The sequence below is a fragment of the Quercus robur genome, chromosome 9, assembly GCF_932294415.1.
Source record: "Quercus robur chromosome 9, dhQueRobu3.1, whole genome shotgun sequence".
NCBI lineage: Eukaryota > Viridiplantae > Streptophyta > Magnoliopsida > Fagales > Fagaceae > Quercus > Quercus robur.
The window spans coordinates 20,034,340-20,058,794 of record NC_065542.1 but is presented as its reverse complement, the minus strand read 5'-3'; the positions used below and the strand labels follow the sequence as shown (position 1 = coordinate 20,058,794).

Sequence of the window (24,455 nt, the reverse complement as noted above, 5' to 3'; positions counted from 1 at the left end):
GTACACCCGGAGTATAGAATGTGGGTAGCTTTATATGAGAGGAATGTGTTACATATTGGATGCACTGAATCGTTTATCATGAAAAACAAATCTGAGTAGTTGAAGTCTTGAAGAATCATAAGGGAAAAGAATTTTATTCATATTTATTCTGATAGAAATAACAAAGAAACTCTATCGAATTTCATTTTACCAATGATGGTATTTGCAATCACAAAGAATCAAACAATAATCACCAAACAAATCGCAATAACAACGCAAAATTGACGTTAGATGTGATTGTCAGAGGCCGGCAACAAATGGCACACCAGTTGCAGGCAACCATGACTTCCCACCAATAAATTTCTTTACTGTAATACTACACTTGCACTTGTTATAACATGAAAACTACACCACCTCACTCTCTGACTAGTCGAAGAAATCAGAGGCCAGCAACAAATGGCACACCAGTTGCAGGCAACCATGACTTCCCACCAATAAAATTCTCAACAGTGAACTGTGATGCTACACCTGCACTTGTTATAACATGATAACCACCCCACTTCACTCTCTGACTAGTCGAAGAGCGGGGGCCAATGTTCTTGTACTCTCCATAATACAGAGTACTCAATGCAAAATTGCCATTCCATTCCAACCACCCTGTTGGATCCACCAAAGTGTCAAGATAAGTTTGTAGGTAAACAGTTCTTGAATACTCTTTCCATGGTCGACCCAAGTATGTTTTCACTGAGCTTAGCACTGGTATAAGGTCTGATGCTGCCATAACACGCGAATCATGGATTGAAATCCCTGTGTTTTGATTAGAATCGGTTCTACCTTGAGCTGTAACCGTGTTTTTTTGCCCGATAATTGGTTTCCTTGCATAAATCATGCAGTTCTGGAAAACAACTGCGGCATTTCCAAATATGAAATCTACTGTGCCATAGATGTAGCATTCTTTGTAGAATTGTCTCTGTGAGTGCACATAGAGGGTGTCTTGGTACCCTTCAAAGCCACACCGGTAAAAGACAGAGAGGTCGGCACCTGATCTTAGTGCCACAGCCTGATGGTTTGATGGACCAGCAGTGTTACGAAATGTGATGCCACGAGCAATGAAACCTTGGCCAGTCACAGCTGATTGTAATAAAATATTAAGTATTAGTGACAAAATTATAAGGCAAATGACATTTCCAAGACATAATATATTAGTATTGCAATAGCATAACGAGTGTATGTATCAAGTATCAACTTCTTAATTATTTTTCTGTTTTGACATTTTCTAAATATTGTAATTTGTCGTTAATACTAAGAATTCGAAAGAAGGTACATCTACTTCTTTGATTATTCTTCTCTTTTGACATTTTGTAAACATTGCCATTTGTAAATTGTAATTAAAAGGAAATAGTGACAATGTCATGGTGCATGCTCTCTCTCTCTCTCTCTCTCTTTACAGTGACTGTGCTATATGGTTTTATATAAAGATAGAATATGGAGTAATAAACACAGGCTAAAGAAGGAATTTAGCAGGTCCAATTCTATTGGGAAGTAACAAAGTTGTTAAACAAATATCATTTTAACTGAAAGTTGCTTGATTCCCTAAAAAAAATAAAAATTAGTTTATTGCAATAAAAGCTAAACATTAACCAATATATATACTTCGACACTCATTTCTTAGATCCATAAAGATAAAACCATTCTCAGCAACAAAAAAAAGAAAAGAAAAAAAAGATAAAACTGTTTGGGAAGATTATTAGGGATACCTACCGTACTAGCTCTTTTAACGAACATTTTTAAAAATTTTTTTTTTTGAGGGAAACATTATTTTTTATTTAAAAATGAATAAAAATTACGAATTGCATCATTTGTTTAAGGAGGTTATAATTTTGGCCATCCAGTTTTGGTTTGAGGGTATTATATATTTTACTACATATACTTTACAAGCTAATATGCCAATTTTTAAACACGAAACTAAAAAATATTTAATGCATTATTAATGTGACCCTAACCATGTACATTAGTTTATTTTTTTTAATAACTTTTAAGTCAAATGATATATTTTAGTGATTTTAATGAAAATATTCAAGATTTGAATCCCCTCTCCTCACCTAAAATGTATATATAAAAAATGCAAAGTATTATTTTTTCTTACAATAAATGAAGAATGGAGTCTTTGATTTTAGATTCTCTCAATGAGAGAGAATAGATTTTGTCAAAGAGCCACAAAACTTTTATCATTAATCACTTAACTTGTCATGTTAGTTTGTAAGTATTTTATAATTACATTAGAAGGGCCTTTTAACATTATCTTCACGTTAATATTTGAGAGAGAGAGAGAGAGAGAGAGAGAGAGATCAAATCCCTTACCAGCAGTTGCAGAGTTGAAAGTTGTGGACCCTCCTCCAACGCTCTTGCTACCAGTAACAATGGTCCACCTTAGCCCATCACCAACCAGCATAACATTCTTCAATTTACTCCCAATATTAAGGTTCTCCTTGTAAACCCCACTTTTCACATATATCACAAACCTCCCACTCCCACTTCTCTTAGCCGCTGCATTCAAAGCCTCAGTAATAGTTTTATAATTCCCTGACCCATCTTGTGCCACCACAAGGTTTGCAGCTATTGTAGAAGATTGTAATAGCTTCCTATCACCACCCGAAACCCAACTTGGAAACCCATCTTTGTACCTTTCTGTGTCTGGGGTCACTGAGTCATTTTTGTTGATAGCCAAAAAGTTGCTTATAAGGTCAGAAACATTGTTGGACATGAGGGGCAAGACATTGTTTGAAACATTTAGCTCAACAAAGCCGGCTTTGCAGGTTTCTAGGTTCGTAAGAGCAGTGCTAAGCCAAGTTTGCATGTCATAGTTGGTGCATTTGGTGGTAGAGACTAGGGTTTGGTTGAGTAGGGTTATGGTTTCTTCAAAGAGTTGCATGCAATCATTCCATACAGCCTTTTCCTTCTTGTTTCTACATTTAAAGCCAAGCCACTTGTTGTGAGTTTTAGCTTTAAGGGACTCCTCTAAGGCTATTTGGACAATGGTTTTCTTGAACTCAGACTTTACTTTTGGTGTACTATTTGTGACCTTTGGATTATGGGTCATGTAGTAGTGTTTGCAAATTTTAGGATGTGGGGTTTTGTTGCACCACCAATCTATGTCATTGGAGATGGTACTTGATAGAGTGGGTGAGAGGAAGGAAAGGAAGATTAAGGATAGCACTAATAACAAAAGAGGTTTTGCCATTGATGTTTCAAGAATATTGGGTTTGAAGAATATAGTGATATATCTAAGGCTTTGTTAGGGTATGTATATATAGGGGAATGAGGATTGATGGAGCCAGGTTGGCTGGGTTTGAACATGCTAAAGAGTGACAGAAAACTCAATTAGAAATGCAATTAAAAAAGAAAAAGAAAAAAGAAACTTACATAGTTTCTTGACCATATCAAATTATCAATCGTCTTTGGATGAGTTTCACGAGCGTGCCCTATGATGCTTGGCCAACTGATCCAGTTTAGTTTTCAACCATTATACCTCATCATTGTTGAGTTTTATAATATTTAATATCGTTAACGTAATTAATTAACCAGAGAGAACATGATATGGACTTGTAGGCATGTCACCATCAAATACATATCTAGCGTAGTTTTGCTAAAAAAAGTCAGAATCTAATGTCAAGTCATAATTGTATAACGAAGTTTAATAGTTTATATATGAAGAAACTTTATTTCGACTGAGGGTTGCAAGGATTTCCCATGTAATAATGTTACTAGGAGGACACTTTTTTTCAACCTTCCCTCTTTATTGTTTATTGTTTGTCCACATTATTCATTTCACATTTTGAATATAGACATATTAATAAAAAAAAAACACCAATATTCTGTGTGAAATTATGAATATTATACATAAGAATTAAGAAGTTTTGAATATAGACATTAATAAAATAAACATTGATATTTTATGTGAAATTATGGATATTATATATAAGAATTAAGGAGTACATATCAACAAAGTAACAGAACAATTATGGATTACCCTTCTTATAAAACCATGATACAAGAGAATACTATTTCAAACTCACTGGAAAATCTTACCAGCTTGTTAATGTTATTCAGGTTGATTTGTTTCTAAAAAAAAAAAAAAAAAAAAAAAAAAAAAAAAACCTAACCGGAAATCAATTTCCATCCAAAATTTCTATGTAAAGAACATACCCTAATTAAAAATAAATGTACCACTCAATCATAAATCTATTTACCATGTACTTGTCAAAGACTCAAAGGTATGACTCATAATTCATTGAACTTCCTTTTTTTTTTTTTTTTTGAATTTAATTCATTGAACTTCCATGCTCCACTTGGACAAGGAAAACCATGTCCTTATGTATGCCAGTGATGTACCTATTAGAAGGACGGCTAGTGTACCAGTTGTCTAAAATCTAACACTATAACATGTTGTTGACTTTGGACAATTCCAAGGCTGTCCCAAAACGTGTTGTTTATTCGATTGTATTACAGAATGTTGCACTCTTATCCTTTAATTATTATATCGAAGAAGATTACCCAGCCACAAATTTTTTTTTTTGTTTGTTAATTTAGCCACAATTCTTATTGATTCAGGTATGTCAACTATAGCTTATTTCTTTGTAGCTTCCAATTAATTATTTCAAGCTCGATGTTTATGACCAGATCTAGAGAGGTCCGTAGGGAAGGTTCTTATAATTTGAGAGATCATTGACAAAAATATTACAAGTCTAAAAAGGAACACTAATTAATGATTTGTGAACCGCAAATTCCTCCTTTCTAGCTAGTAATACTCAATGAGTTTGAATGACATGTGAGGTACCATGCTATATTCTTCAACTTTTTGTTAAAAAAATTATCCGAATTATGTACAAGAAGTACCAATATATTTGACCTTACAGAAAGGACAACCCATATGCAAAACAAGAAAGATTCTTAAGAAAATAATAAATATTAAAGCACATATATATTGAAATTTGAAATGTAGCACCAAGAGATCATTAGCTGGGCATTAATGTTCGTAGTGCTAAAGTTGTGCCTGGAATTCCCCCATATCTTTAACCCTGATAAGATTTTCCTTAGTCGTTTCTTGTTCACCAAATGAATTTTTTATATATAGATTCTTTGGTTTAATTTGGATGAAGGCCTTCCCAAGTTATAAAGAGAATGTTTGAGACCTAAAATATGAATTTTAACTTAAGTGAGGTATTTTTAATATTTAAATATTATTTAATTTAATTTTAAATTTCTATTTTCTATTTTCTATATTATATATATTTTTATTATATATATATATTTTTTATATTTCAAATTCATTCTTCTGTACTTTTTGAGATGCAAAATTACAAATTAATTAAGTTTTGTTAACACCTCTTTTTAAATTCCATTTTGGGATGCAAAATTACTATTCTTTTCTGACAAAATCAAAGTTAAGTAGGATTTTATTATTTTTAATTTGGAAATACTTCATTTTTCAAAAATAACTATAACAAGTAATATCAATAAAATTCTGTAAGTGAAACATGCTTTTTTGAAAGAGTTTAGTATATAATTACAAATTATTATAATTTATGTTTTGAACATCATTGTAATTATTTTCATTTTCATTATTTTCTAACACTATTTTTATGAATTTCTTATTCATAAGATTTTTTTTTTTCTAAATATTCTGTTATATTTTTTTATATTACTAGTAGTAAAATTATTAAGTGATCATGTTTGAGAATTCAATTAATTTGTATCTCTCTCTCTCTCTTAAAGTTTTTCATATATAGATTGATATTTCTTTTTTTGAGAAGAAGATTGACATTTTCTCGTAGATATTTATAATCTATATATATATATAAAATCGAAGCCTCAGCCGCTCCCACAATTTTCCACGTCAGCACAATTTTAAAATATATATATTAAAAAAAAATTTCTGAAAAAAAAAAAAAAAAAAGCAAAAAAATCTTTTCCAAAACCCGATAAATACAAAACCAGCCTTCTTTTTCCTCAAAACGCAGACAGCAGACCCCTACCTTCCTCTCTCTTCTCTATTTCTCTACTCTCTCCTTCCCCAAAACCTAACACTGAAAATCAATGCCTTCTTTTTCCTCAAAACGCAGACAGCAGACCCCTACCTTCCTCTCTCTTCTCTATTTCTCTACTCTCTCCTTCCCCAAAACCTAACACTGAAAATCAATCCACACTTGAATGAAGAACCTGTCACGCAGAATCCTTCAGAAAGGGGTCTAGATGAGAGAATGGATCCAAATGGAAAAACAAGGTCTATAATGAAGCCTGGTGATATGTCTGTTATATATGTCTGTGAATTGCCTGAGATTAAGGGGAAATTTGACCCAGCCAAAGCTATGTCTCTTGGTCTTAAACCTGGCCCAAAGTATCGTGAACTGCAACTCGGAAATTCAGTGAAGTCAGATCACCAAAATATCACGGTGGGTTCCAAAAGCATGCGTTAAAGATATATTATGAGGCTCTTGCCTGTGCTTTATTGTTTCTGAAGTCTGTTATGTGGTCTAGGTTTTAATCTATAGATTTATTTGCGTTTTTTTTTAGGTTCATCCTCCACCTTTGAGCGCTAACTACAGCCATCAAAACTAGGCAGATTGCATCAGATGGTTGAATCAGAACTGACCAATTTGGTAGCATGTTTTTGGACTTCTCTTTTGGGTAGAGGGTGGAGTGGGGGAGAGCAACAACCCAAGTTCCAATGACTGTAAGTCCGTTTGTTTTTTTTTTTTTTTTTTTTTTTTTTTTCATTTGTTGAATAATTGAGGGAAAATAAAGAAAACACAAAATTTAATTGAATCTGATTTTCTTGTGCTATATATAATCAACTATGGGTTGATTATATATTTCAATTTTGTATGTTCTTTTTTGGGTTAAGAATTATCATACTTGCTAAAATTCTTCACATATTTTATTTTATTACAGCAATTGCTACAGTTGTCACAATCTTTGAGATTTTTGAAGAACAATGGACGGGCTACTGAGAAGAGTAAGAATCCCATTGTCCCAATGCTAATAATAATTTCATGTACATGATAATAGTGATGATTTTTGATTACGGAATTGAACAAAAGTTTTGACATCTACTGTTGGCATGAAAGACGAGAACAAGGGTCATGGTGTTCAAAAGGCCAAGGTGGTTTTTTCTTTTTCTTTGGGGGAAGGGGTGGTGTGCATTTGGGTATCTTGGTTCAGTTTGTTAAATTTGCTTTAAAAAATTATGATTATTTCTGATCTCTTTCTTTTATTGAAATTGTGCTGGGGAAATCTGAGAAATTTGACTCTCTGATGACTACTACTGTGACTCCTGCTACAACTGAGCCTTCAACTGCTTATTTTTCTGGGTTTTGGGGGGGGGGGGGGTGTGGTTGGGGAGCTAGAATGGCAGCTGTGTTAAGGTTTTGTTTTGAGAATCAAATGAAATACAATTTCTGCTTAGCTGCATAGTCTTATGTACATTTGATATATTGCAAATATTTTTGCAATTAATTTCTCTTGGTTTGAAACTTTTTTACTTAGTCTTTTAGACATATAATTGATCTTTATAGATTGATTTATATTTGTATGGAGGGTTGTCCCTTTGCTGAACTCTAATGCTAACAAGTGCTGGCATGAAACTTGAGAAAGGGGCGAAGTCTTCTTGCCAATAACTATGTTTTGCTAATTTTGCTAATTTCATTTTCTCTGTTGCTATGAGGTAGGAATGCAAAGTGGAGGTCTCCACAAGCAGCTGTATTACCTATTTTCCATCTTCCAATGCACAGTTTGGAAGTTAAAAATAGGTAAATTATCAAATGACATTTTCTCCATATAGATGCATTTTTCATACAAAATATGTGGGCTGTTGTGTCATCTGTAGTGCCTTGTGTTTAATGTTTTAAATGTCTGGTGTGTGAATGTGTAGTGTACTTATAGTTTGTCAGTGCTACAACTGCTAATACTACTGCTACTACTGTTGCTAGAATGCAACCAAGTGTTGTTCATAAATCACTGTTGTTTGATACCCTTGCAACTTATTGAAGCATACAAATATATATGCATTATTTAATCACACATCCCTACATTGTGCAATGCTGGAATGAATTTTTTAGAAGTTTTCTACTTTTATTTGTTATTGGCCAGAATTTGTGACTTTTTAAAAATAAATGGCAAATATGGTAGGCACCCCCAAGGTTTTTTCCCTTTTAACTCACACCCTTTTAATTTTCATTATTAAATACCCATTTTTTCACATATTATCTGTTTCCTTATTTATTTATTTAGGGTTGTTTTTTTAGTTTGGAAGACCACACAGATTTTGACTCTTTTTTTTTTTTTTCCCATTTTGGATTTTTTTTTTTTTTTTTTTTTTTTTGGAAGACTACACAAATTTTGACAACACTACCAAGCCACAAAGCCTTTGTGAACTGCACTCAGGCATGCCTTTAGTTTTGGTTTGGCATAAACTTGAAACAAATGCCATAAATATCTAGATTTGGGACTTTTGTATTTTTAATGTTTGAATAAAACCATATAGTACAATTTAAACATGTTTCACAAAATGATAATACCTTTTTGTGTGTGAATAATCTATTTTGTTATTTATTTCTGAATTTCATGATGAAAACCAATGTAATACTTATTTTCATGAAGATTATAGACATATCGAACTTTTTTAATCATTCAATAGTTGGGGTGGGGTTATTATGAAATTTATTGACATTAAGAGTGTTTGGTTATACATTGTAAATCTTTGATGAATTGGTATAATTTGGTGTTATACTTGATACTAATTTGGCGGAAAATTAAGTAGCTTGAAGAAGTTGAGAAAAGAGAAGAGCCTAAGAAAGGGAGGAAATAGATTGTTGAAAAGTATTGGATAAAAGCTTGAAGATGTAAGCACAATTGTATATTTATTCTATTTTAGGTTCTTTTGTAATACTTATTAAACCAAATGTAAAAGCACATTATGATTATTGTAATATAGTACTTCATAATATTGTATTTATCTCATTTTTAATGATTTTATGTGTAATATTTTGATAGTTTCATCATAATTACACTTTTCATCTTATATTAGAGCCAATTTAGCTTTCAATAATTGAAATTAGAGAAATGTTTAAACCTGAACATGTTAACATATATTTGATTTAAAACAATCCCGTGCATCGCGCGGGTTAGCGACTAGTTAAAAAATATTTATAAGTAAAAGAAATGCTATACAATATAATAATACGATGATGAGAAAAATAGAATAATTTGTTCAAAAAATTAATACCACTTCAGTTAATAATAGAATCATCCATCAATCTAAACCTGTTTAAATAGAGAGATGGATTCAACACGTAGCGTGATGAATTAATGCTAACCAATTCAAGATTTTTTTTATATTAAAAATTAAGCATATTGTTTTAGGTATAAAATTGAATAAATGTAGATTTTTTTTTTAAAGAAAATTTTATCTTGGGTAAGGTAATGCATAGTGAAGGAGAATTAAAATTAAAATTTCAATTTTAATAATGAGAGAGAGAGAGAGAGAGAGAGAGAGAGAGAGAGAGAGAGAGAGAGAGAGAGAGAGAGAGAGAGAGAGATTATTTGATGTATGGTCATGTGGAAGATTGGATGGCTAATATTGACAATCAACCATGTGGAAGATTAACTTAAAAAAATTGAAGTCTTAAGTTATTAGAATTTAGAATAAATTGATTGTCAATAATGATATGACATATTCATATCAATTTTTTTATTGGTTGAAATTGTTTATCGGTTGTGTTGGATTTCCATTAACCACAATTATTGGGCCTTCTTGAGGATGAGCGAGAGAGGGAGAGAGCGTACAACCCACTAATTTTTTTGAGAATATTAAGTATTTTTAACATACAAACCCACCGATTAAAAATTTTTTTTCTTTATAAAATTTTTACAAGTAAAACCAATCGTTAACTCAAATATTTTTAGAGCTTTTGTATTTTAGGCTCTAAGCAATGGGTTAAGTGGCCTAGAGCTTGTGCCGTCCCTATTTGTGAAGGAGAACCTAGTTAAAGTTTTGGGTTTTAGACTTTGCTTTATGGAGAAGAAATGGAGGGGGAAGGAAAAATCTATATATATATAATCAAAGTTGAGAGAAAATTCAATTAGATTCTAAATTGAATTCCAATTGTTGTCTAATTTTCTCTCATGTGTCTTATTTAATTTTTTTTTTTTTTTTTTGTTCTAGGTGATCAGTTGATGAGATGCAAAAGATGAAGAGTCTAATATAAATAAATCATCAAGAACTCAATTAAAAGGAAAGAAAGAGTAAATTCATGTGTATATCCAAAAGAAAATAAAATAAAAAAATAAGAGAGAGAGAGAGAGAGAGAGAGAGAGAGAGAGAGAGAGAGAGAGAGTATAATTTGAATTCATATATGTGTGTAATTGTATTTTTTTTTTAATTGTACCATGTATATGCACGAGTTATACACTAGTCTATACATATCTATATATATAATAATAGATAAAATTGAGAGAAAATCCAACTAGATTTCAAATTGGAATTCAATTAGAATCTAATTTTGTGCCACGTGTCCCATCTAATCTAAATTTTTAAATTTTTGTGCCAAGGAAGTTAATTCAATGTAAAAATTGGATTTCAATTAGACTTTAATTTTGCGACAATTTTTTTTAATTTTTGTACCAAATGAGTTAATTTCGTGTAAAAAACGAGAAGTCCAATATATGTAAACCATAAAAAAAAAAAACATAATTTTTAAATGATTTTATATTTATGAGGCTTTTTTTTTTTTGGTAGAACTAAAAATAATTCAAGTTTATAAGTCATCTATATATATATATATATATATTAATAAGTGAAGCTGAAAGAAAATCCAATTAGATTTTAAATTAGAATTCAATTAAAGTCTAATTTTGTGCCATGCTTCTTATCTAATAAAAAAATTTAAAATTTTGAACCAAGTTAGTTAATTCAGTGTAAAAATTGGATTTCAATTAGAGTTTAATTTTACAGCACGTGTTCCATCTAATCGAAAATTTTAAATTTTTATGCCAAATGAGTTAATTTAGAGTAGCAAATGACAAGTCCAATATAAATAAATCATAAAAAACATAATCATATATCTAATACTATATATAAAATTAGAGGAAGAGAGAGTTTGAATGATTTTATATTTATGAGCCTTTTTATTATAAGTAAAAACAATTCATTTAGCACAAAATTATATATATATATATATATATATATATATTTATTTATATTAATAGGTAAAATTTAGAGAAAATCCAATTAGATTCTACAATTGAAGTCCAATTTTGCGCCATGTATCCTAAATTATTTATTTTTAGAGAGAGTTTTATTTCTTAATTTTTGAATCAAATGTGGAACCATATCATAAATATCCATTCAAGTGAATTATTGTGTACAAAAATCAAAGAATCTAAAATTAATGAACATAATTTTTTTTTTTTAAATTGACAATTTACATTTTCTACCTAATAACATTCTTACAAGACTTTTTAAAGAGTTAAAAAATATATAAGAATGACTATCAATAATATTTAATTTATATATATAAGATTATTATACTATGTATCTTAATGTGAATGTTTTAAATATATCCATGCATATGCATGAGATTACAAGCTAGTATATATTAATAGGCAAAGTAAAGAGAAAATCCAATTAGATTTCATATTGAAATTCAATTAGAGTTTAATTTTGCACCAAATGTCTTATCTAATATAAGTTTTTTAATTTTTGTACCAAGTGAGTTTAATTCAATGTAAAAAACAAGGAGTTCAATATAAATAAGCCATAAAAAATCTAATCATATAGTATATAAAACCAATGCTGGTCTGTTTGGATACAGCTGATGAAAACTGAAACTGAAAACTGAAAAACACTGTAGTAAAATAATTTTTAAATGTGTGAATAGTACTGTGGGACCCATTTTTAATGAAAAAGTTGCTGAAAAGTGAAATTTGTGGGTCTGTGAACAGTACATGATGTGCACTGATTGGCTGAAAAAAAGGAGAAAAGTCAAACTTTACGGCTACTGTTCATTGAACAGTGCATGAACAGTAGCCGCAAGTCTTACAAACGCGTGAAAAAAAAAAAGAAAAAAAAAAGGAGAAAAACGCAGACGCAGATGTGGGTTTTCAGCCCAATCCAAACATAACCTTAGAGAAAATTTATTTAGATTCAAAATTGAATTTTGTTTTTGTTAGCTTTTCAAACAAATTAAATTGTTTAGATTTTTATTGTTATTTTTTCTCTGAACTAATGAGCATATTTTTTTTATAATATTTCCATTTAGATATATTGTATGCCAGGATCTAGAACATAACATATTGCAATTGAATTGAACGATCTCATGCACTTACCCCATTCAATTTAGGAGATATTATTTGACAAATTTATTTTTTTATTTTTTGTTATATTTAGTAGAATTTCATGGATACTGATTGTGAATTAATATTGTATATGTAATAATCAATAGTGATTTTAAAAATTATATACATAATAATAGTGTAATGAGAAACTTAGCGTAACTAATATCATGAAAATTGCAAGAAAAAACTATTTTAGTACCTCCAAATATCCTGATTGAACTAATATCTTATATGTTTTATATATAATCCAAGTTAATAGCAATAGCACTACTACAATTCATCATTCTTGTGTGTAAGCACGGGTTACATATTACTCTCTCTCTCTCTCTCTCTCTGTCTGTCTGTCTCTCTCTCTCTCTCTCTATATATATATATATATATTTATATTAATAGGTAAAATTGAGAGAAAATCTAATTCAATTTCAAATTAGAATTTAATTAGAGTCTAATTTTGTATCATGTGTCTCATCTAATCTAAAATTTTAAAATTTTGAGCCAAGTGAGTTAATTGGGTGTAAAAATTGGATTTCAATTAGAGTTTAATTTCGCACTACGTGTCCCATTTAGTCTAAGTTTTTAAATTTTTGTGCCAAGTGAGTTAATTCGGTATAAAAATTGGATTTCAATTATAGTTTAATTTTGCTTCACGTGTCTCATCTAATTTAATTTTTTTTTAATTTTTGTGTCAAGTGAGTTAATTCAGTGTAGAAAAAGAGGAGTTCAGTATAAATAAATAATAAAAAAATTAATCATATAATTAACTCTATATATAAAATTAGAGGAAAAGAGAGTTTGGATGATTTTATATTTATGGGCCATTTTTTTGTGAAAATAAAAATAATTCAAATTTATAAGCTCTCTCTCTCTCTCTCTCTCTCTCTCTCTCTCTCTCTCTCTCTCTCTCTCTCTCTCTCTCTCTCTCTCTCTCTCTCTAGAATTTACAATTGAAGTCCAATTTTGTGCCACATATCTTATCTAAAATTTTAAATCAATATATATATATATATATATATATATATATATATATATAAATGCAGAGACCTTATGTAAGAAAGCATGAGATTTTGCCAAGTGGCACATTATATTACATTCTTTTCATTTAGTCTTTCACTTCATCTAAATTTAGCATTTATGTCAAACTATTAAGTAATGACAAATGCATTTATTTCAAGGTATTAATAAAATTCAAAGAATTTGTATACATTTATAACTTTATCAATATACATACATACATACATATATATATATATATATATATATATATAAACAGAGACCTCATGTGAGAAAGTATGAGATTCTGCCAAGTGGTACATTATATGATATTTAGTCTTCCTCCTCATTTAAATTTAGTATTTATGTCAAATTATTAAGTAATGGCAAATGCATTTATTTCAATGTATTAATAAAATTCAAATAATTTGTATACATTTATAACTTTACATACTTTGAATAGATATAGATGGATCAAAAAAGTCATGGGAAATGTAGGAATTAAGAAAACTTTTCAATTTTCTGCATAAGACTAACTTTAATGCAGAATTGCAAGAGTCGGATTCAATGAATTGGGTAAATATTATTTGTCTAATATAAATTCCCATTTCCATTAGACTTAAAAATTAAACTTCCATAATTTTTCTCGCAATATATTTGTTTTTCTTTCTGAGAGGTATGTTAATTTTCAAAAAATATGTTCGTCTTAAATATTTAGTTTAGATTCTATGTATACGTTTTTACTTATGTAGCATTGTAATGTATTTAGACTTATTTTTTCAAATTATGTGCCAATTTATATTTTTGGTTTCCCATATGATGCATATACTTGGTAAGGATCTGTTTTTGGTTGCTTTTAGTTCAATTAAAATTTGCAGTTTAAATTGTGATATTATTGCATCACTATGACATTATTTTGTTGTTGTTGTTGTATCATGAAATTCTAGAAGATTTTATAGCTAATTGATATATAGAACATAAATCATACAAGAAAGACACCTAAGAACCAATAGGTTTGTAAGTGACAATGTAAACTGTGATTTGGTGACATTTCTTGGTTGTGTAAATTAGATGAATTTTCCCTCCAATGTATTTAGTTTGAATTTAACTTTAGCAGAAACTTAACAGATTAAGTGTGACTAACAATAAAATTATTCATGAAATCAATAGATCATAAATAATTTCTTACAAAATTTATCAAAATACACCACGCATCACGCGGGATATCGGCTAGTATATATTAATAGGTAATGCTCAAAGAAATTTCAATTAAAATTTGAAATTAAAATCCAATTTTGTGCCATGTGTCTAAATTTTTGTAGGGACCACACCATAATTATCTATTTAAGTTTTTTAATCTTTGTGCCAAGTGAGTTATTGAGTGCAAAATACTAGGAATCTAATATTAATGAACTATCAAATTAAAAAAAAAAATCACATATACTTAATACAAATCATCACACAATAAAAATCACTACACGTTCTATCTTATTGAAAATTAGAAGAAAAAAAAATCATAAGTCGTATTAAATTTAGGTTAGAATTTTAATATGTGACTAATTACGTTTATTTAAAAACAATTGATTAATTATTTATATTTTTATGATAAAAATGTGTTTAATTTTAAATATATCTACATGTATGCATTAATGCATTTGTTACATGCTATTTTTTTTAATAATAATTTGACTAATTATTTATATTTTTATAATAAAGATTGTGTTTAATTTTAAATACATCTATATGTTTGCATAGGTTACATGCTAGTATATATTAATAGCCAAATCTCAAAGAAAATCCAATTAGATCTTAATTGGATTCTTAATTTTGCGCCATGTGTCTATGTGTCCCATCTAATTTTTAATTTTTTGCCAAGTGAATTATTAAGTGTAAAAATCGAAAAGTCTAAAACTAATTAGTTTCTAAATTGAATTTCAATTGAAGTCTAATTTTCCCCACATGACCATCTAATTTTTTAATTTTTGTTGCAAGTGAATTATTAGGTGCAAAAACTGAAGAGTCTAAATTCAATTAAATGTTATATATATGTATATATAGACACACACACACACATGTATATAATGAGAAACCATGATTTAAAGAAAATGTAAACTAATACCATGTAGAATTTGAACCTCTTCTCAAAAAAAGTTGTAATTTAAATTATATAATTGTGATTTTTTTTTAAAATTTTACTCGTGCATATATACGGGGCTACACACTAATATTAACCAATGAAAGTAGAATTTGTTAATTTTGGTTTGGATACTAACAAGTGGACCTGAGAGGCTTCTTACAATAAAAATTACTAAAACTTATCAATCAAACCAAATATTTTTTATGAAATTTGTTTTTTTTTTTTAAGGATGCCATAAGCAGTAGTTGAAATGCTATCAAGTTCTAATAATCAAATGTATAACCTCTTCTTAATCTACAAGATTTGCATGAGATAACGAAAGTTTTTCAACCATATATAACTTGCTTTTATATATGCAGGTATCGTCTAAGAAAATATAGAGTTCTCTGGTATCGTCTGAGAAATTATAGAGTCCTCTGGTGGACCACATCACTTGTCCACAATTCCATTAAAAAACTTCCACTTGTTTAAAATTGTTAAGTCAGTAATTAATTTCTGTTTTAAAATTTTTTCTAATTAACAATTTTAAACAAGTGGAAGCTTTTTAGTGGAATGGTGGACCACATCACTTGTCCACCATGTGGATTTTATAATTTCTCGTATCGTCTTGCGATTGTGATATGTATTCATACCAGTTATTAAATGCATTAACATATAAAAGAAAGTCGTTTCAAAAAGATGTTTGATGAAATTCTAGACACTAGTGAAGCTTCCCCCATAATTTTAGCTCTAAAATCTGAAGTTTTTAATGCATGGCACTCAAGTATATTATGCTTGCAAGATTTAATAAAAATTAATAGAAATTACAATTATTATTTTTTCATTGGTATTACAATGGAGAAAAATCCAACATTAAACAAATAACAATAATGTTATTCCTTCCAAACAAATAAATTATAAATGAATGATAAATTACTTCAATGTATTATATTACATTACTATGCAACATGATCACAGGCCAGGCGTGAATGGTACACCTGTTCCTGGTAGCCAAGAACTCCCAGCAAGAAGACCTTTAACACTGAAACGCAAGGCCACATTTGGGCTGGTTATAACATGAAATCCAGGCCATCTCACTCTATATCTGGTGGATGAACGAGGCCCAAAATTCTTATACTCCCCATAGTACAAAGTACTCAGAGCAAAACTAGACCTATCCCATGCCAACCATCCCACTGGACTCACCAAGCTGTCTATATAAGTATGAAGAAATACTGTGCGGGAATATTGCATCCAGGGCCGGCCCAAGTACGTCTTGAACGAGCGAATGTAGGGCTTTAGGTCCGGTGCGGCCCGTACTTGAGAGTTTTGGATCGAAATCCCGGTGTTTTGATATGGGTCATTTCTACCTTGGGCCGTGATCACATTGACTTGCCCCCTTAGTGGCCTTCTTACATATATCATGCAATTTTGGAACACAACTGCAGCATTGCCAAATATGAAATCTATTGTGCCATAGATGTAACATTCTCTATAGAATTGGCGTTGGGAATGGACCATGAGGGTGTCTTGATAACCTTGGATGGCACACCGGTAGAAGACGGAGAGATCCGAAGCTGATCGGAGCGCGACTGCTTGGCCCCTTAAGGGACCAGCAGTATTTCTGAATGTAATGCCACGAGCCATGAAGTGAGTGCCATCAATGCCTTAAAAAAAAAAAAAAAAAAATTTAGAAGACAGATAAATGGTCATAATTTTTTTTAACTGAATGAATAATTAGGTAAAAGAATGGTTATAACTTATACATCATTGTTTTTATGATGACAGACCTAGATATTTAAATTGTCATCATAAAAACAATGATGTATAAGACCTAGATTAACGACCAGAATAACTTTATATATATATATATATATATATAAAAACTCTTGGTTCACCTTTTGCTTTAAAATTTAGGCTTAGGGTCCGTTTAGATACAACTTATTTTACTGAAAACTGAAAACTGAAAACACTGTAACAAAATAATTTTTAAATGTGTAAATAATACCGTGGGAACCATTTTTAATGAAAAAATTACTAAAAAGTGAAGTTTGTGGGTCCCTTGAACAGTGCACGAAACCCACTGGGTGTGCACTCTACCGCTTATTTTGCTGTGAACAGTGCACAGGTTGAAAAGTGAGAAAAGTCAAAAACAACGGTTGAAAAAAAAAAAAAAAAAAAGCAAAAATGCAAATGCAGGAATTATAATTCCTATCCAAACACTCACTTAATGTCTTCCAATTACTGATTGAAATTATATATTTCATATAAAAAAAAAAAAAAAAAAGTTGGAGGAGGCAAGCTATAGTTTAATTTATAAGTCAGGACAAGATACATTCAGATTTGAACTTTTCACTTTGCAGAGTCTCCATCAAGACCAATTACAATTAGTTCATGTTGATCCTGAACTCCTGATGGTATTTAAATTGTCCTGATATTATTAGCTGTGTAAATTGCATAGCAAAAGTGAAGTCCAAGTACTATTCTTTCGCCCCCCAAAAAATAAAGTGTTCTATTCCGTACTAGACTTCAAACTCAATTTTCTCACACATGCATATGCATAAATTAATCATTATTTGTGAAGCTCTCACTTACGTTTGTGTGCAACAAAAGGCATAACTTGATTGTTTTCAATTTTAATCAAAAGCTTTCACATGCGTGAAATTATACTTAAGTAACATAAAAGGCATCGTACATTTTTAAAGTTTTTAATAGTAGTCGTATCTTAGTTTAAAAATAATTGATAAAGCTTCAAGCAATGTTCTTTTTATTTTTTATTTTTTTTATGGAAAAGCTTCAAGCATTGTTCAAGACGCTACAAGAATGTATTTTCGCATCAGTCTTTAACACTCATATATAACTGACAAGGAGAAAGAACAATAATCTATACATATATACTATCAAAATTAATTTAGCAGTAAACATCAACAAATTAAGAAAAATAAATCCTTAATTTCTCTCAATCAAATTTCTTCAATAAACACATATTTCTCTAGAATATGACACATTCTCATATGCATGGAGAAAAACAAGCAATAACTATACATATATTTAAAAGAAAATGATTTCTTCATTTTAAATGGATTTATTTTATAATTTAAATAGTTATCATTTTTTTTTTTTAATATCAATAACAAAATGAACAGAATATGACTATCTCTATTTCAAGTGAAATGAAGAATTCTCAGTTGGCGAGATAAAGAAATCAAAATGCTTACCTGCAGTGGCAGAACTATAGGTGGTGTCTCCTGCTCCAACACTCCGGCCGCTTGAGATAATCGTAAACCTCATGCCATCACCAATGAGCATAATATTATTGTTGTTGTTGCCAACCTCAATGTTTTCGAAATAAACCCCTCTCTTCACATGTATAACAAACCTCCCAGTACCTCTCCTCCTTGATGCTGCGTTAATGGCAGCTTGAACCGTCCTATAATTCCCGGAACCATCTTTAGCCACCACAAGATTTGCCTTTATTGAAGACGTTGATGCTTGCAACAGCTTCCTTTCATGCTTTGTAACCCAGCTTGGAAACCCATATGTATAATTACTTTCTTCATCTAGAATAACACCATTAATGGCCAAACTATTGCTAATGAGCTCAGACACGTTGTTATTGGACATGATAGGTGAGATAAAGTCTGAAACATTTAACTCCAAAGACCCTAGTCGACACGTATCTAGGTTTGTGAGGGCTGTGCTTAGCCAAGTTTGTGCATCAAAATCTGTACAGCTACGATTTGTGCCTATACCTTGAAGGGTACGGTTTAATTGCAAAATAGTGCACTCATTAAGTTTCAAACAATCTGACCAAGCTGCTTTTTGGCGATTGTTCTCAATTTTTTCTCTAAATTGCAAGGCATGTATTTGTGCACTCATGGCACGATCCAAGGCCACTTGGATCGCCATTTTTCTGAAATCAGATCGGTTTTCTGGTGCAAAATCGTGGTGGCTGTTGTTCATGAAGTACTTGCATTGTTCAGGGTGTGGGGTTTTGTTGCACCACCAGTCTATGTTGGAGGAATTGTTGGAAGAAAGGGCTGTGAAGAAGGTTGTAGAGAAGAGAAAGAATATTATGAATAGGAGTTTGGTGTTCATGGCCATGATTGTGTCTTTTTTGTTTCTATGATTTGGGTATTGAGGTTTTTTAGGGTCATATCTCGGTGGTGGGGGTTTCTATATGTAGGAGATACAGGTAAGTAAAATAGGTTGGCTTGTTTGAAAGATGATGAATGACAAGTATATAATACAAGTGCAAGGTTGACATAATTAAGATATTGCATCTTGACTTTACTTATTGTGTGTACAGATCATATAATGTACCTTCTTTGCGTGAATAGTTGATCACACTATCGGGACAATCGATGAAGTAAGAGAAAAGGGACCAATCATACTGGAGTAACACTAATTATGTCGAGCTATTGCACCACCAATAATAATAATAATAATAATAAATAAATAAAAGACCTATATTAAAGATATTACAAATTTTATTATATAAGTTTTGCGAATTGATGTTTTCCTAATCATTAAATAAGAAAGTTCAAATAATTATTTATAGCCAGTTTGAATGGAGTGGGAGAGAGGAGTAGAGCTCATCAATCAAAACGTACTGACTATTATTAAGTTATTTAAGTGACACTAATCATACTCTTGTCACATTAATTTGTAAGTTTTTTTTTTATTTTTTTTATTTATAGTAAAAATTTCAAATTTACAGTAATTTTAGCATTTTTTTATAATAAAAATGATTTTAATCATGATAGACTCACATGAAAATGATGTTGTTCAAAACACAACTTATTATATATTATCTTAGAAAGTTGAGTAAGAAAATTGTATTTATGTCATTGCTCAATATTTTATGCTTTTATGATTCAATGGTTTAATACACCGTGTTTTGAGCAGCTAACATGTTACAATATACTGACAGGTCGGTGGTTATGGCCTTTTGACAAAGAAAAAGCAAAATTTTAGTTTAGACGAAAATTACAAGGGAAACAAAAATGTCTATTATGTAAGATAATAGAATTTAGTTCTTCTTGTTTTAAACAAATGCTTGAGTAGGCTTGAATATATGAATCTATTTTAGATATAATTGAAAAATATAAGGTATTAGAAGTGAGTCTTATATATTTATGTATTTTGTTGAGTGTATTTCCATTATATTCGAAGTAACAGTTTCTTTGAATGGAAGAAGTCATGCATGTTGAAGTCACTCAAACTAGGTGTCTAAACTGACCTTAAATTTGGGTTAATCCACGTTCTTTCTAGTTTGTTAAGTAAGCAAAAATCTCTTTAGTCGTTAAGTTCAACTATGAAACTTCAAAGAGAAAATGAACACTACTAATTAACCAATTAATGTTTACTTAAAGATTATGTATATTTATGTGTGAGCTTTATGGCAAAAAATTGGAACTCTATTTCATTGTCACCTTGTTCATTTATATTTAATGATTTCAAAAGCTTAAGAGAAAAGTTTGCATGTGAAGGGTATAACTTAGTTCAATAAGCTAGGTTAATTTACCTAAGGATTAACACTTATAATAATACCCAAATTGTTATCATTGTAAAGATGGCCACTTTACATATATAGCATCAACATGATAGAGGTCTTTTTATTTATTATATACTTATTTTGTCTAGTTTCCATGCTAGCAAGGTTTGCTAATAATGTCCACGATTTTCTTGATTTGGATGGAGGATTAATACATTCACAATTACTATGACCATTATATACGTAAAACCTAATTACTTCTTGTTAGGATAACATCAACATTAATCTATGTGAGTTATTTTTATGTTAATAAAATAAACAACAAGTGTCAGGGATTGATAAATGGGTAACATAATCAAAAGAGTGAATAATACACTACAGCATTACTGAATTAATGAATGGGCAACAAAAAACACTTCATGTGTTGGGAAGAAAATGGGAGGGATTAAAGGTGAAGGAAGGAAGGAGAGAAGAATGGTTTTTCTCTTGTTTGGGTTGGTTGAAAATGAATTGTCGGAAAGGAATGAAAGGGACCATATAAGGAGTGAAGAATTGTGTTTCTGGTTGAAAATGCATGGTAGGAAAAGGAATTGTTTGGGAAAGATTAAAGGAACCGGAAGGAGGGGAAAAAATGGTGTTTCCCTCATTTGGTTGGTTGAAAATGCCTGATAAGGTAGGTTTCCTTTCTGAAAAAGACCGCTTTTCATTTGGGAAAGTTGGGGCCGGGGGTGAGAAATGAGCCTAACTCTTAACCTAACCCCTACATTGTTACAAATTCTTTTTCAGTATGGCCAAATCTAATGCATTCATTGATCATAATGGAGTTTTTCTTTTACTTACTTACAAGTAAGGAAGTGGAAATTCAAACTCACATTTTCTTTCATGGGAGAATTGGATAATATCACTAAATCAAAATAAAGTTGATTATAGTAAAATCTTCAAATCCATAGAGGATTATTTGACAAATATTTATTAAATAGCAATATTTATAATAATTAGATTATATCAATTCCTTGGAATTAATATAATAATTTTATTAAAATCCGTCAATCATCACTAAATTAAGTAAATTGAGGTTCATTTATATAGATCGAATAATAATTTCACATGCAATGAGGTAGAAAGTTCTCTTAAGAAATGCATTAAGTGATTGTCTTTTAGGATGGTTAGGAAAATGTAATCCATTGGGAAAAGTTGCATCGTGTTTGGTATGAGTGCTTTTTATTGGAGTGTTTGAGTTACGTTACTTATTTAGGGTGTTTAAAAACTGAATTTAGAAAACTCATTTTACCCGTTTTCAGTTTTCAAATAACGTTGCTCAATAGTACTTTTGTAAATATTTTGAAAATCATGGGGCTCACTCTTGATTAGACAACACATAACTGACTTCCCTCTCTCACTGGTGGAGCCTTCTTTCTTGTCAGTTTTTTAAAAATAAAACACACACATACCAAACACACAACTATATTTTTTCACACACTGAAACATGTTATTTGAAGCATAGTACTAAACACATTTTTTGCTTTATAGATACTGTAAACACGTGTTTCCATAACACTTTTTAAATTGCAGTTTTTACATCATTTTAAATAACCATACTAGAGATCTCCAATCAAACATGCAATGGCTTACGAAATATGGATTCCAAATATTAGGAAATATGACAATTCCTTCCCTGAGTTTGTGAGTGAATACTCTCATTGACTGATATTCAAGAAATATGACTTCAAAGTCAACCAATCTAGCAAAACCAAGCATAGTAAACAAGATCTTGAGCACTATAGATTATAGGGCAAGCCTAGATAAAAGGAATTTTTTGCAACTGATGGCTATGAATTAATTTTAGCCTTAATGAATAGAGGTTCATTTTTCCATGTGAGGTATCTGGAGTTTTTGAGAGTATCAAAACACTATTCTCTATGAAGCCTGGGCACTAATAAATGCTAATCTTGTGTAAAATACATATTAGGCAATTAACCATTAACGGAATTGGCGCCAAGATCCGACCAGGGTTTGATTTTTTTTTTTTTTTTTTTAATCTTCAATCATTCCTGCCCCAGATAACATTACTACATGATTTTAGATAAATCCTCACAAGATACATAGATTTTTGTGCAATTTCTAACACATTGTTTTGTTTGTTTATTGTCTTCTATTTTTTTTTAAAAATTATTTATTATAGTTGAAATATATATTTCCCCGTTTTAATTTGTTGGTCTTTTATTTCATTTTGAAATATTTCAAAATGAAGTCTTCTTCTTAAAATTAATAACTGAAATTTCTATCTTATCCTTTACTTTATTTAAAAAGTCAATACCATTCTTTTTCTATAGTTTAAATTAATAAGGATATTTTGGAAACTTACATATTTTTATATAATAGAAAAGACAATAAATAATATTCCTTTACAAAGTTTAATTTTTGAAACAGGACAAATAAATTGGTATAAGATTTCACATTTATTTTAGTCTTTGCTTGCATGTGATTGTCCGAATTTAAAGGTTAAACTAAAATTTGACTCTCTCTCTCTCTCTCTCTCTCTCTATCTAGAAAAGTGAATTAAAATTAATTACCACTAGGCCCATTGGGTTAGTGCCTTAGTGGCCCAGAACACGTTGTTGTTATTCATCTCAAGCTCGCATTCTATGTTTATGGGCTCACCACCCGTTGCAACATAAAATTGGAGGAGAAACATGTGCAAATGGTGTTGTCAAGTGAGCCCACAACAAAATACGTTTGGGCTAAAACTTTCCTTGATGTTGAATTTTTTTTCTTTTGCTCAGAACTCTTACCCATTACTTGAGTCTGGAGAGTGGAGAGGCCTCAATATTATTTTTTCTCCCTTTTTTTAATGGAAAGAGAAAAACAAAAAAGTTTAGTGAGGAGGAAGTGATTGGCTTAACCAAACCAACAAATATATGAGAATAAAATGCATTCTCTTCACAAGTATTTGAGCTTTTCAACCGAAAATTTTATAACTCAATAATATTGTTCAGTCTCATTATATGGAAAATTTGAATTTGAATTTTCATTCTTTCACTTATAAGCTAAAAAAGCAATTGAGTTTTCATTCATGGATGAATAAAATGCATTCTTTTGATAATGTTAACCATTCTTTTGACCAAAAGTCATCAAAATTTGAGTCTACATTACAATAATCATCATTGGTGGATTTGAATTCTCATTCCTTCACTTATCGAATAAAATGCTATCTCTCCCCTTATTATGAAAGTTATATAATTTGACAAGATTAGCTATATATATATTTTACTTGAGAGGATTTTTTTTTTTTTTTTTTTGAGATGAAGATAGGATGTGAATAGACAGTTATATACTTATATTTTCCTAAAGGTAAAGTAATCATTTGTTAAAAAAAGAGGGATGGAAATGGATGCAACCCTTTCCTTAAACTTTAAAAAGTACAAACCCTTGGTGTGTGCCGTTGGGAAAGCACTTTTCTACCTTCCCTAAAAGAAACCC

At 30.3% G+C, this 24,455-nt stretch overlaps 2 protein-coding genes and 1 long non-coding RNA gene across 3 annotated transcripts; 1 reads left to right on the top strand and 2 right to left on the bottom strand.

The window, feature by feature from the left end:
• Positions 1 to 112: 112 nt before the first annotated feature.
• Positions 113 to 3,390, bottom strand: LOC126698955 (pectinesterase 2-like). The gene is made up of 2 exons (XM_050396486.1): positions 2,341 to 3,390; positions 113 to 1,110 (listed from the first exon to the last, which is right to left on the bottom strand). The coding sequence occupies exons 1-2, from the start codon at positions 3,218 to 3,220 to the stop codon at positions 419 to 421; spliced, it is 1,572 nt and encodes a 523-aa protein (XP_050252443.1). The 5' UTR covers positions 3,221 to 3,390; the 3' UTR covers positions 113 to 418.
• Positions 3,391 to 5,981: 2,591 nt separating this feature from the next.
• Positions 5,982 to 9,007, top strand: LOC126700002 (uncharacterized). The gene is made up of 4 exons (XR_007646967.1): positions 5,982 to 6,431; positions 6,553 to 6,712; positions 6,931 to 6,994; positions 7,707 to 9,007. It is a non-coding gene; the product is annotated as an uncharacterized LOC126700002 (long non-coding RNA).
• A 7,285-nt stretch (positions 9,008 to 16,292) lies between these two features.
• LOC126698939 (probable pectinesterase/pectinesterase inhibitor 60) lies at positions 16,293 to 19,726 on the bottom strand. The gene is made up of 2 exons (XM_050396456.1): positions 18,697 to 19,726; positions 16,293 to 17,145 (listed from the first exon to the last, which is right to left on the bottom strand). Exons 1-2 carry the CDS (start codon positions 19,580 to 19,582, stop codon positions 16,451 to 16,453), a joined length of 1,581 nt encoding a protein of 526 aa, XP_050252413.1. The 5' UTR covers positions 19,583 to 19,726; the 3' UTR covers positions 16,293 to 16,450.
• Positions 19,727 to 24,455: the final 4,729 nt, after the last annotated feature.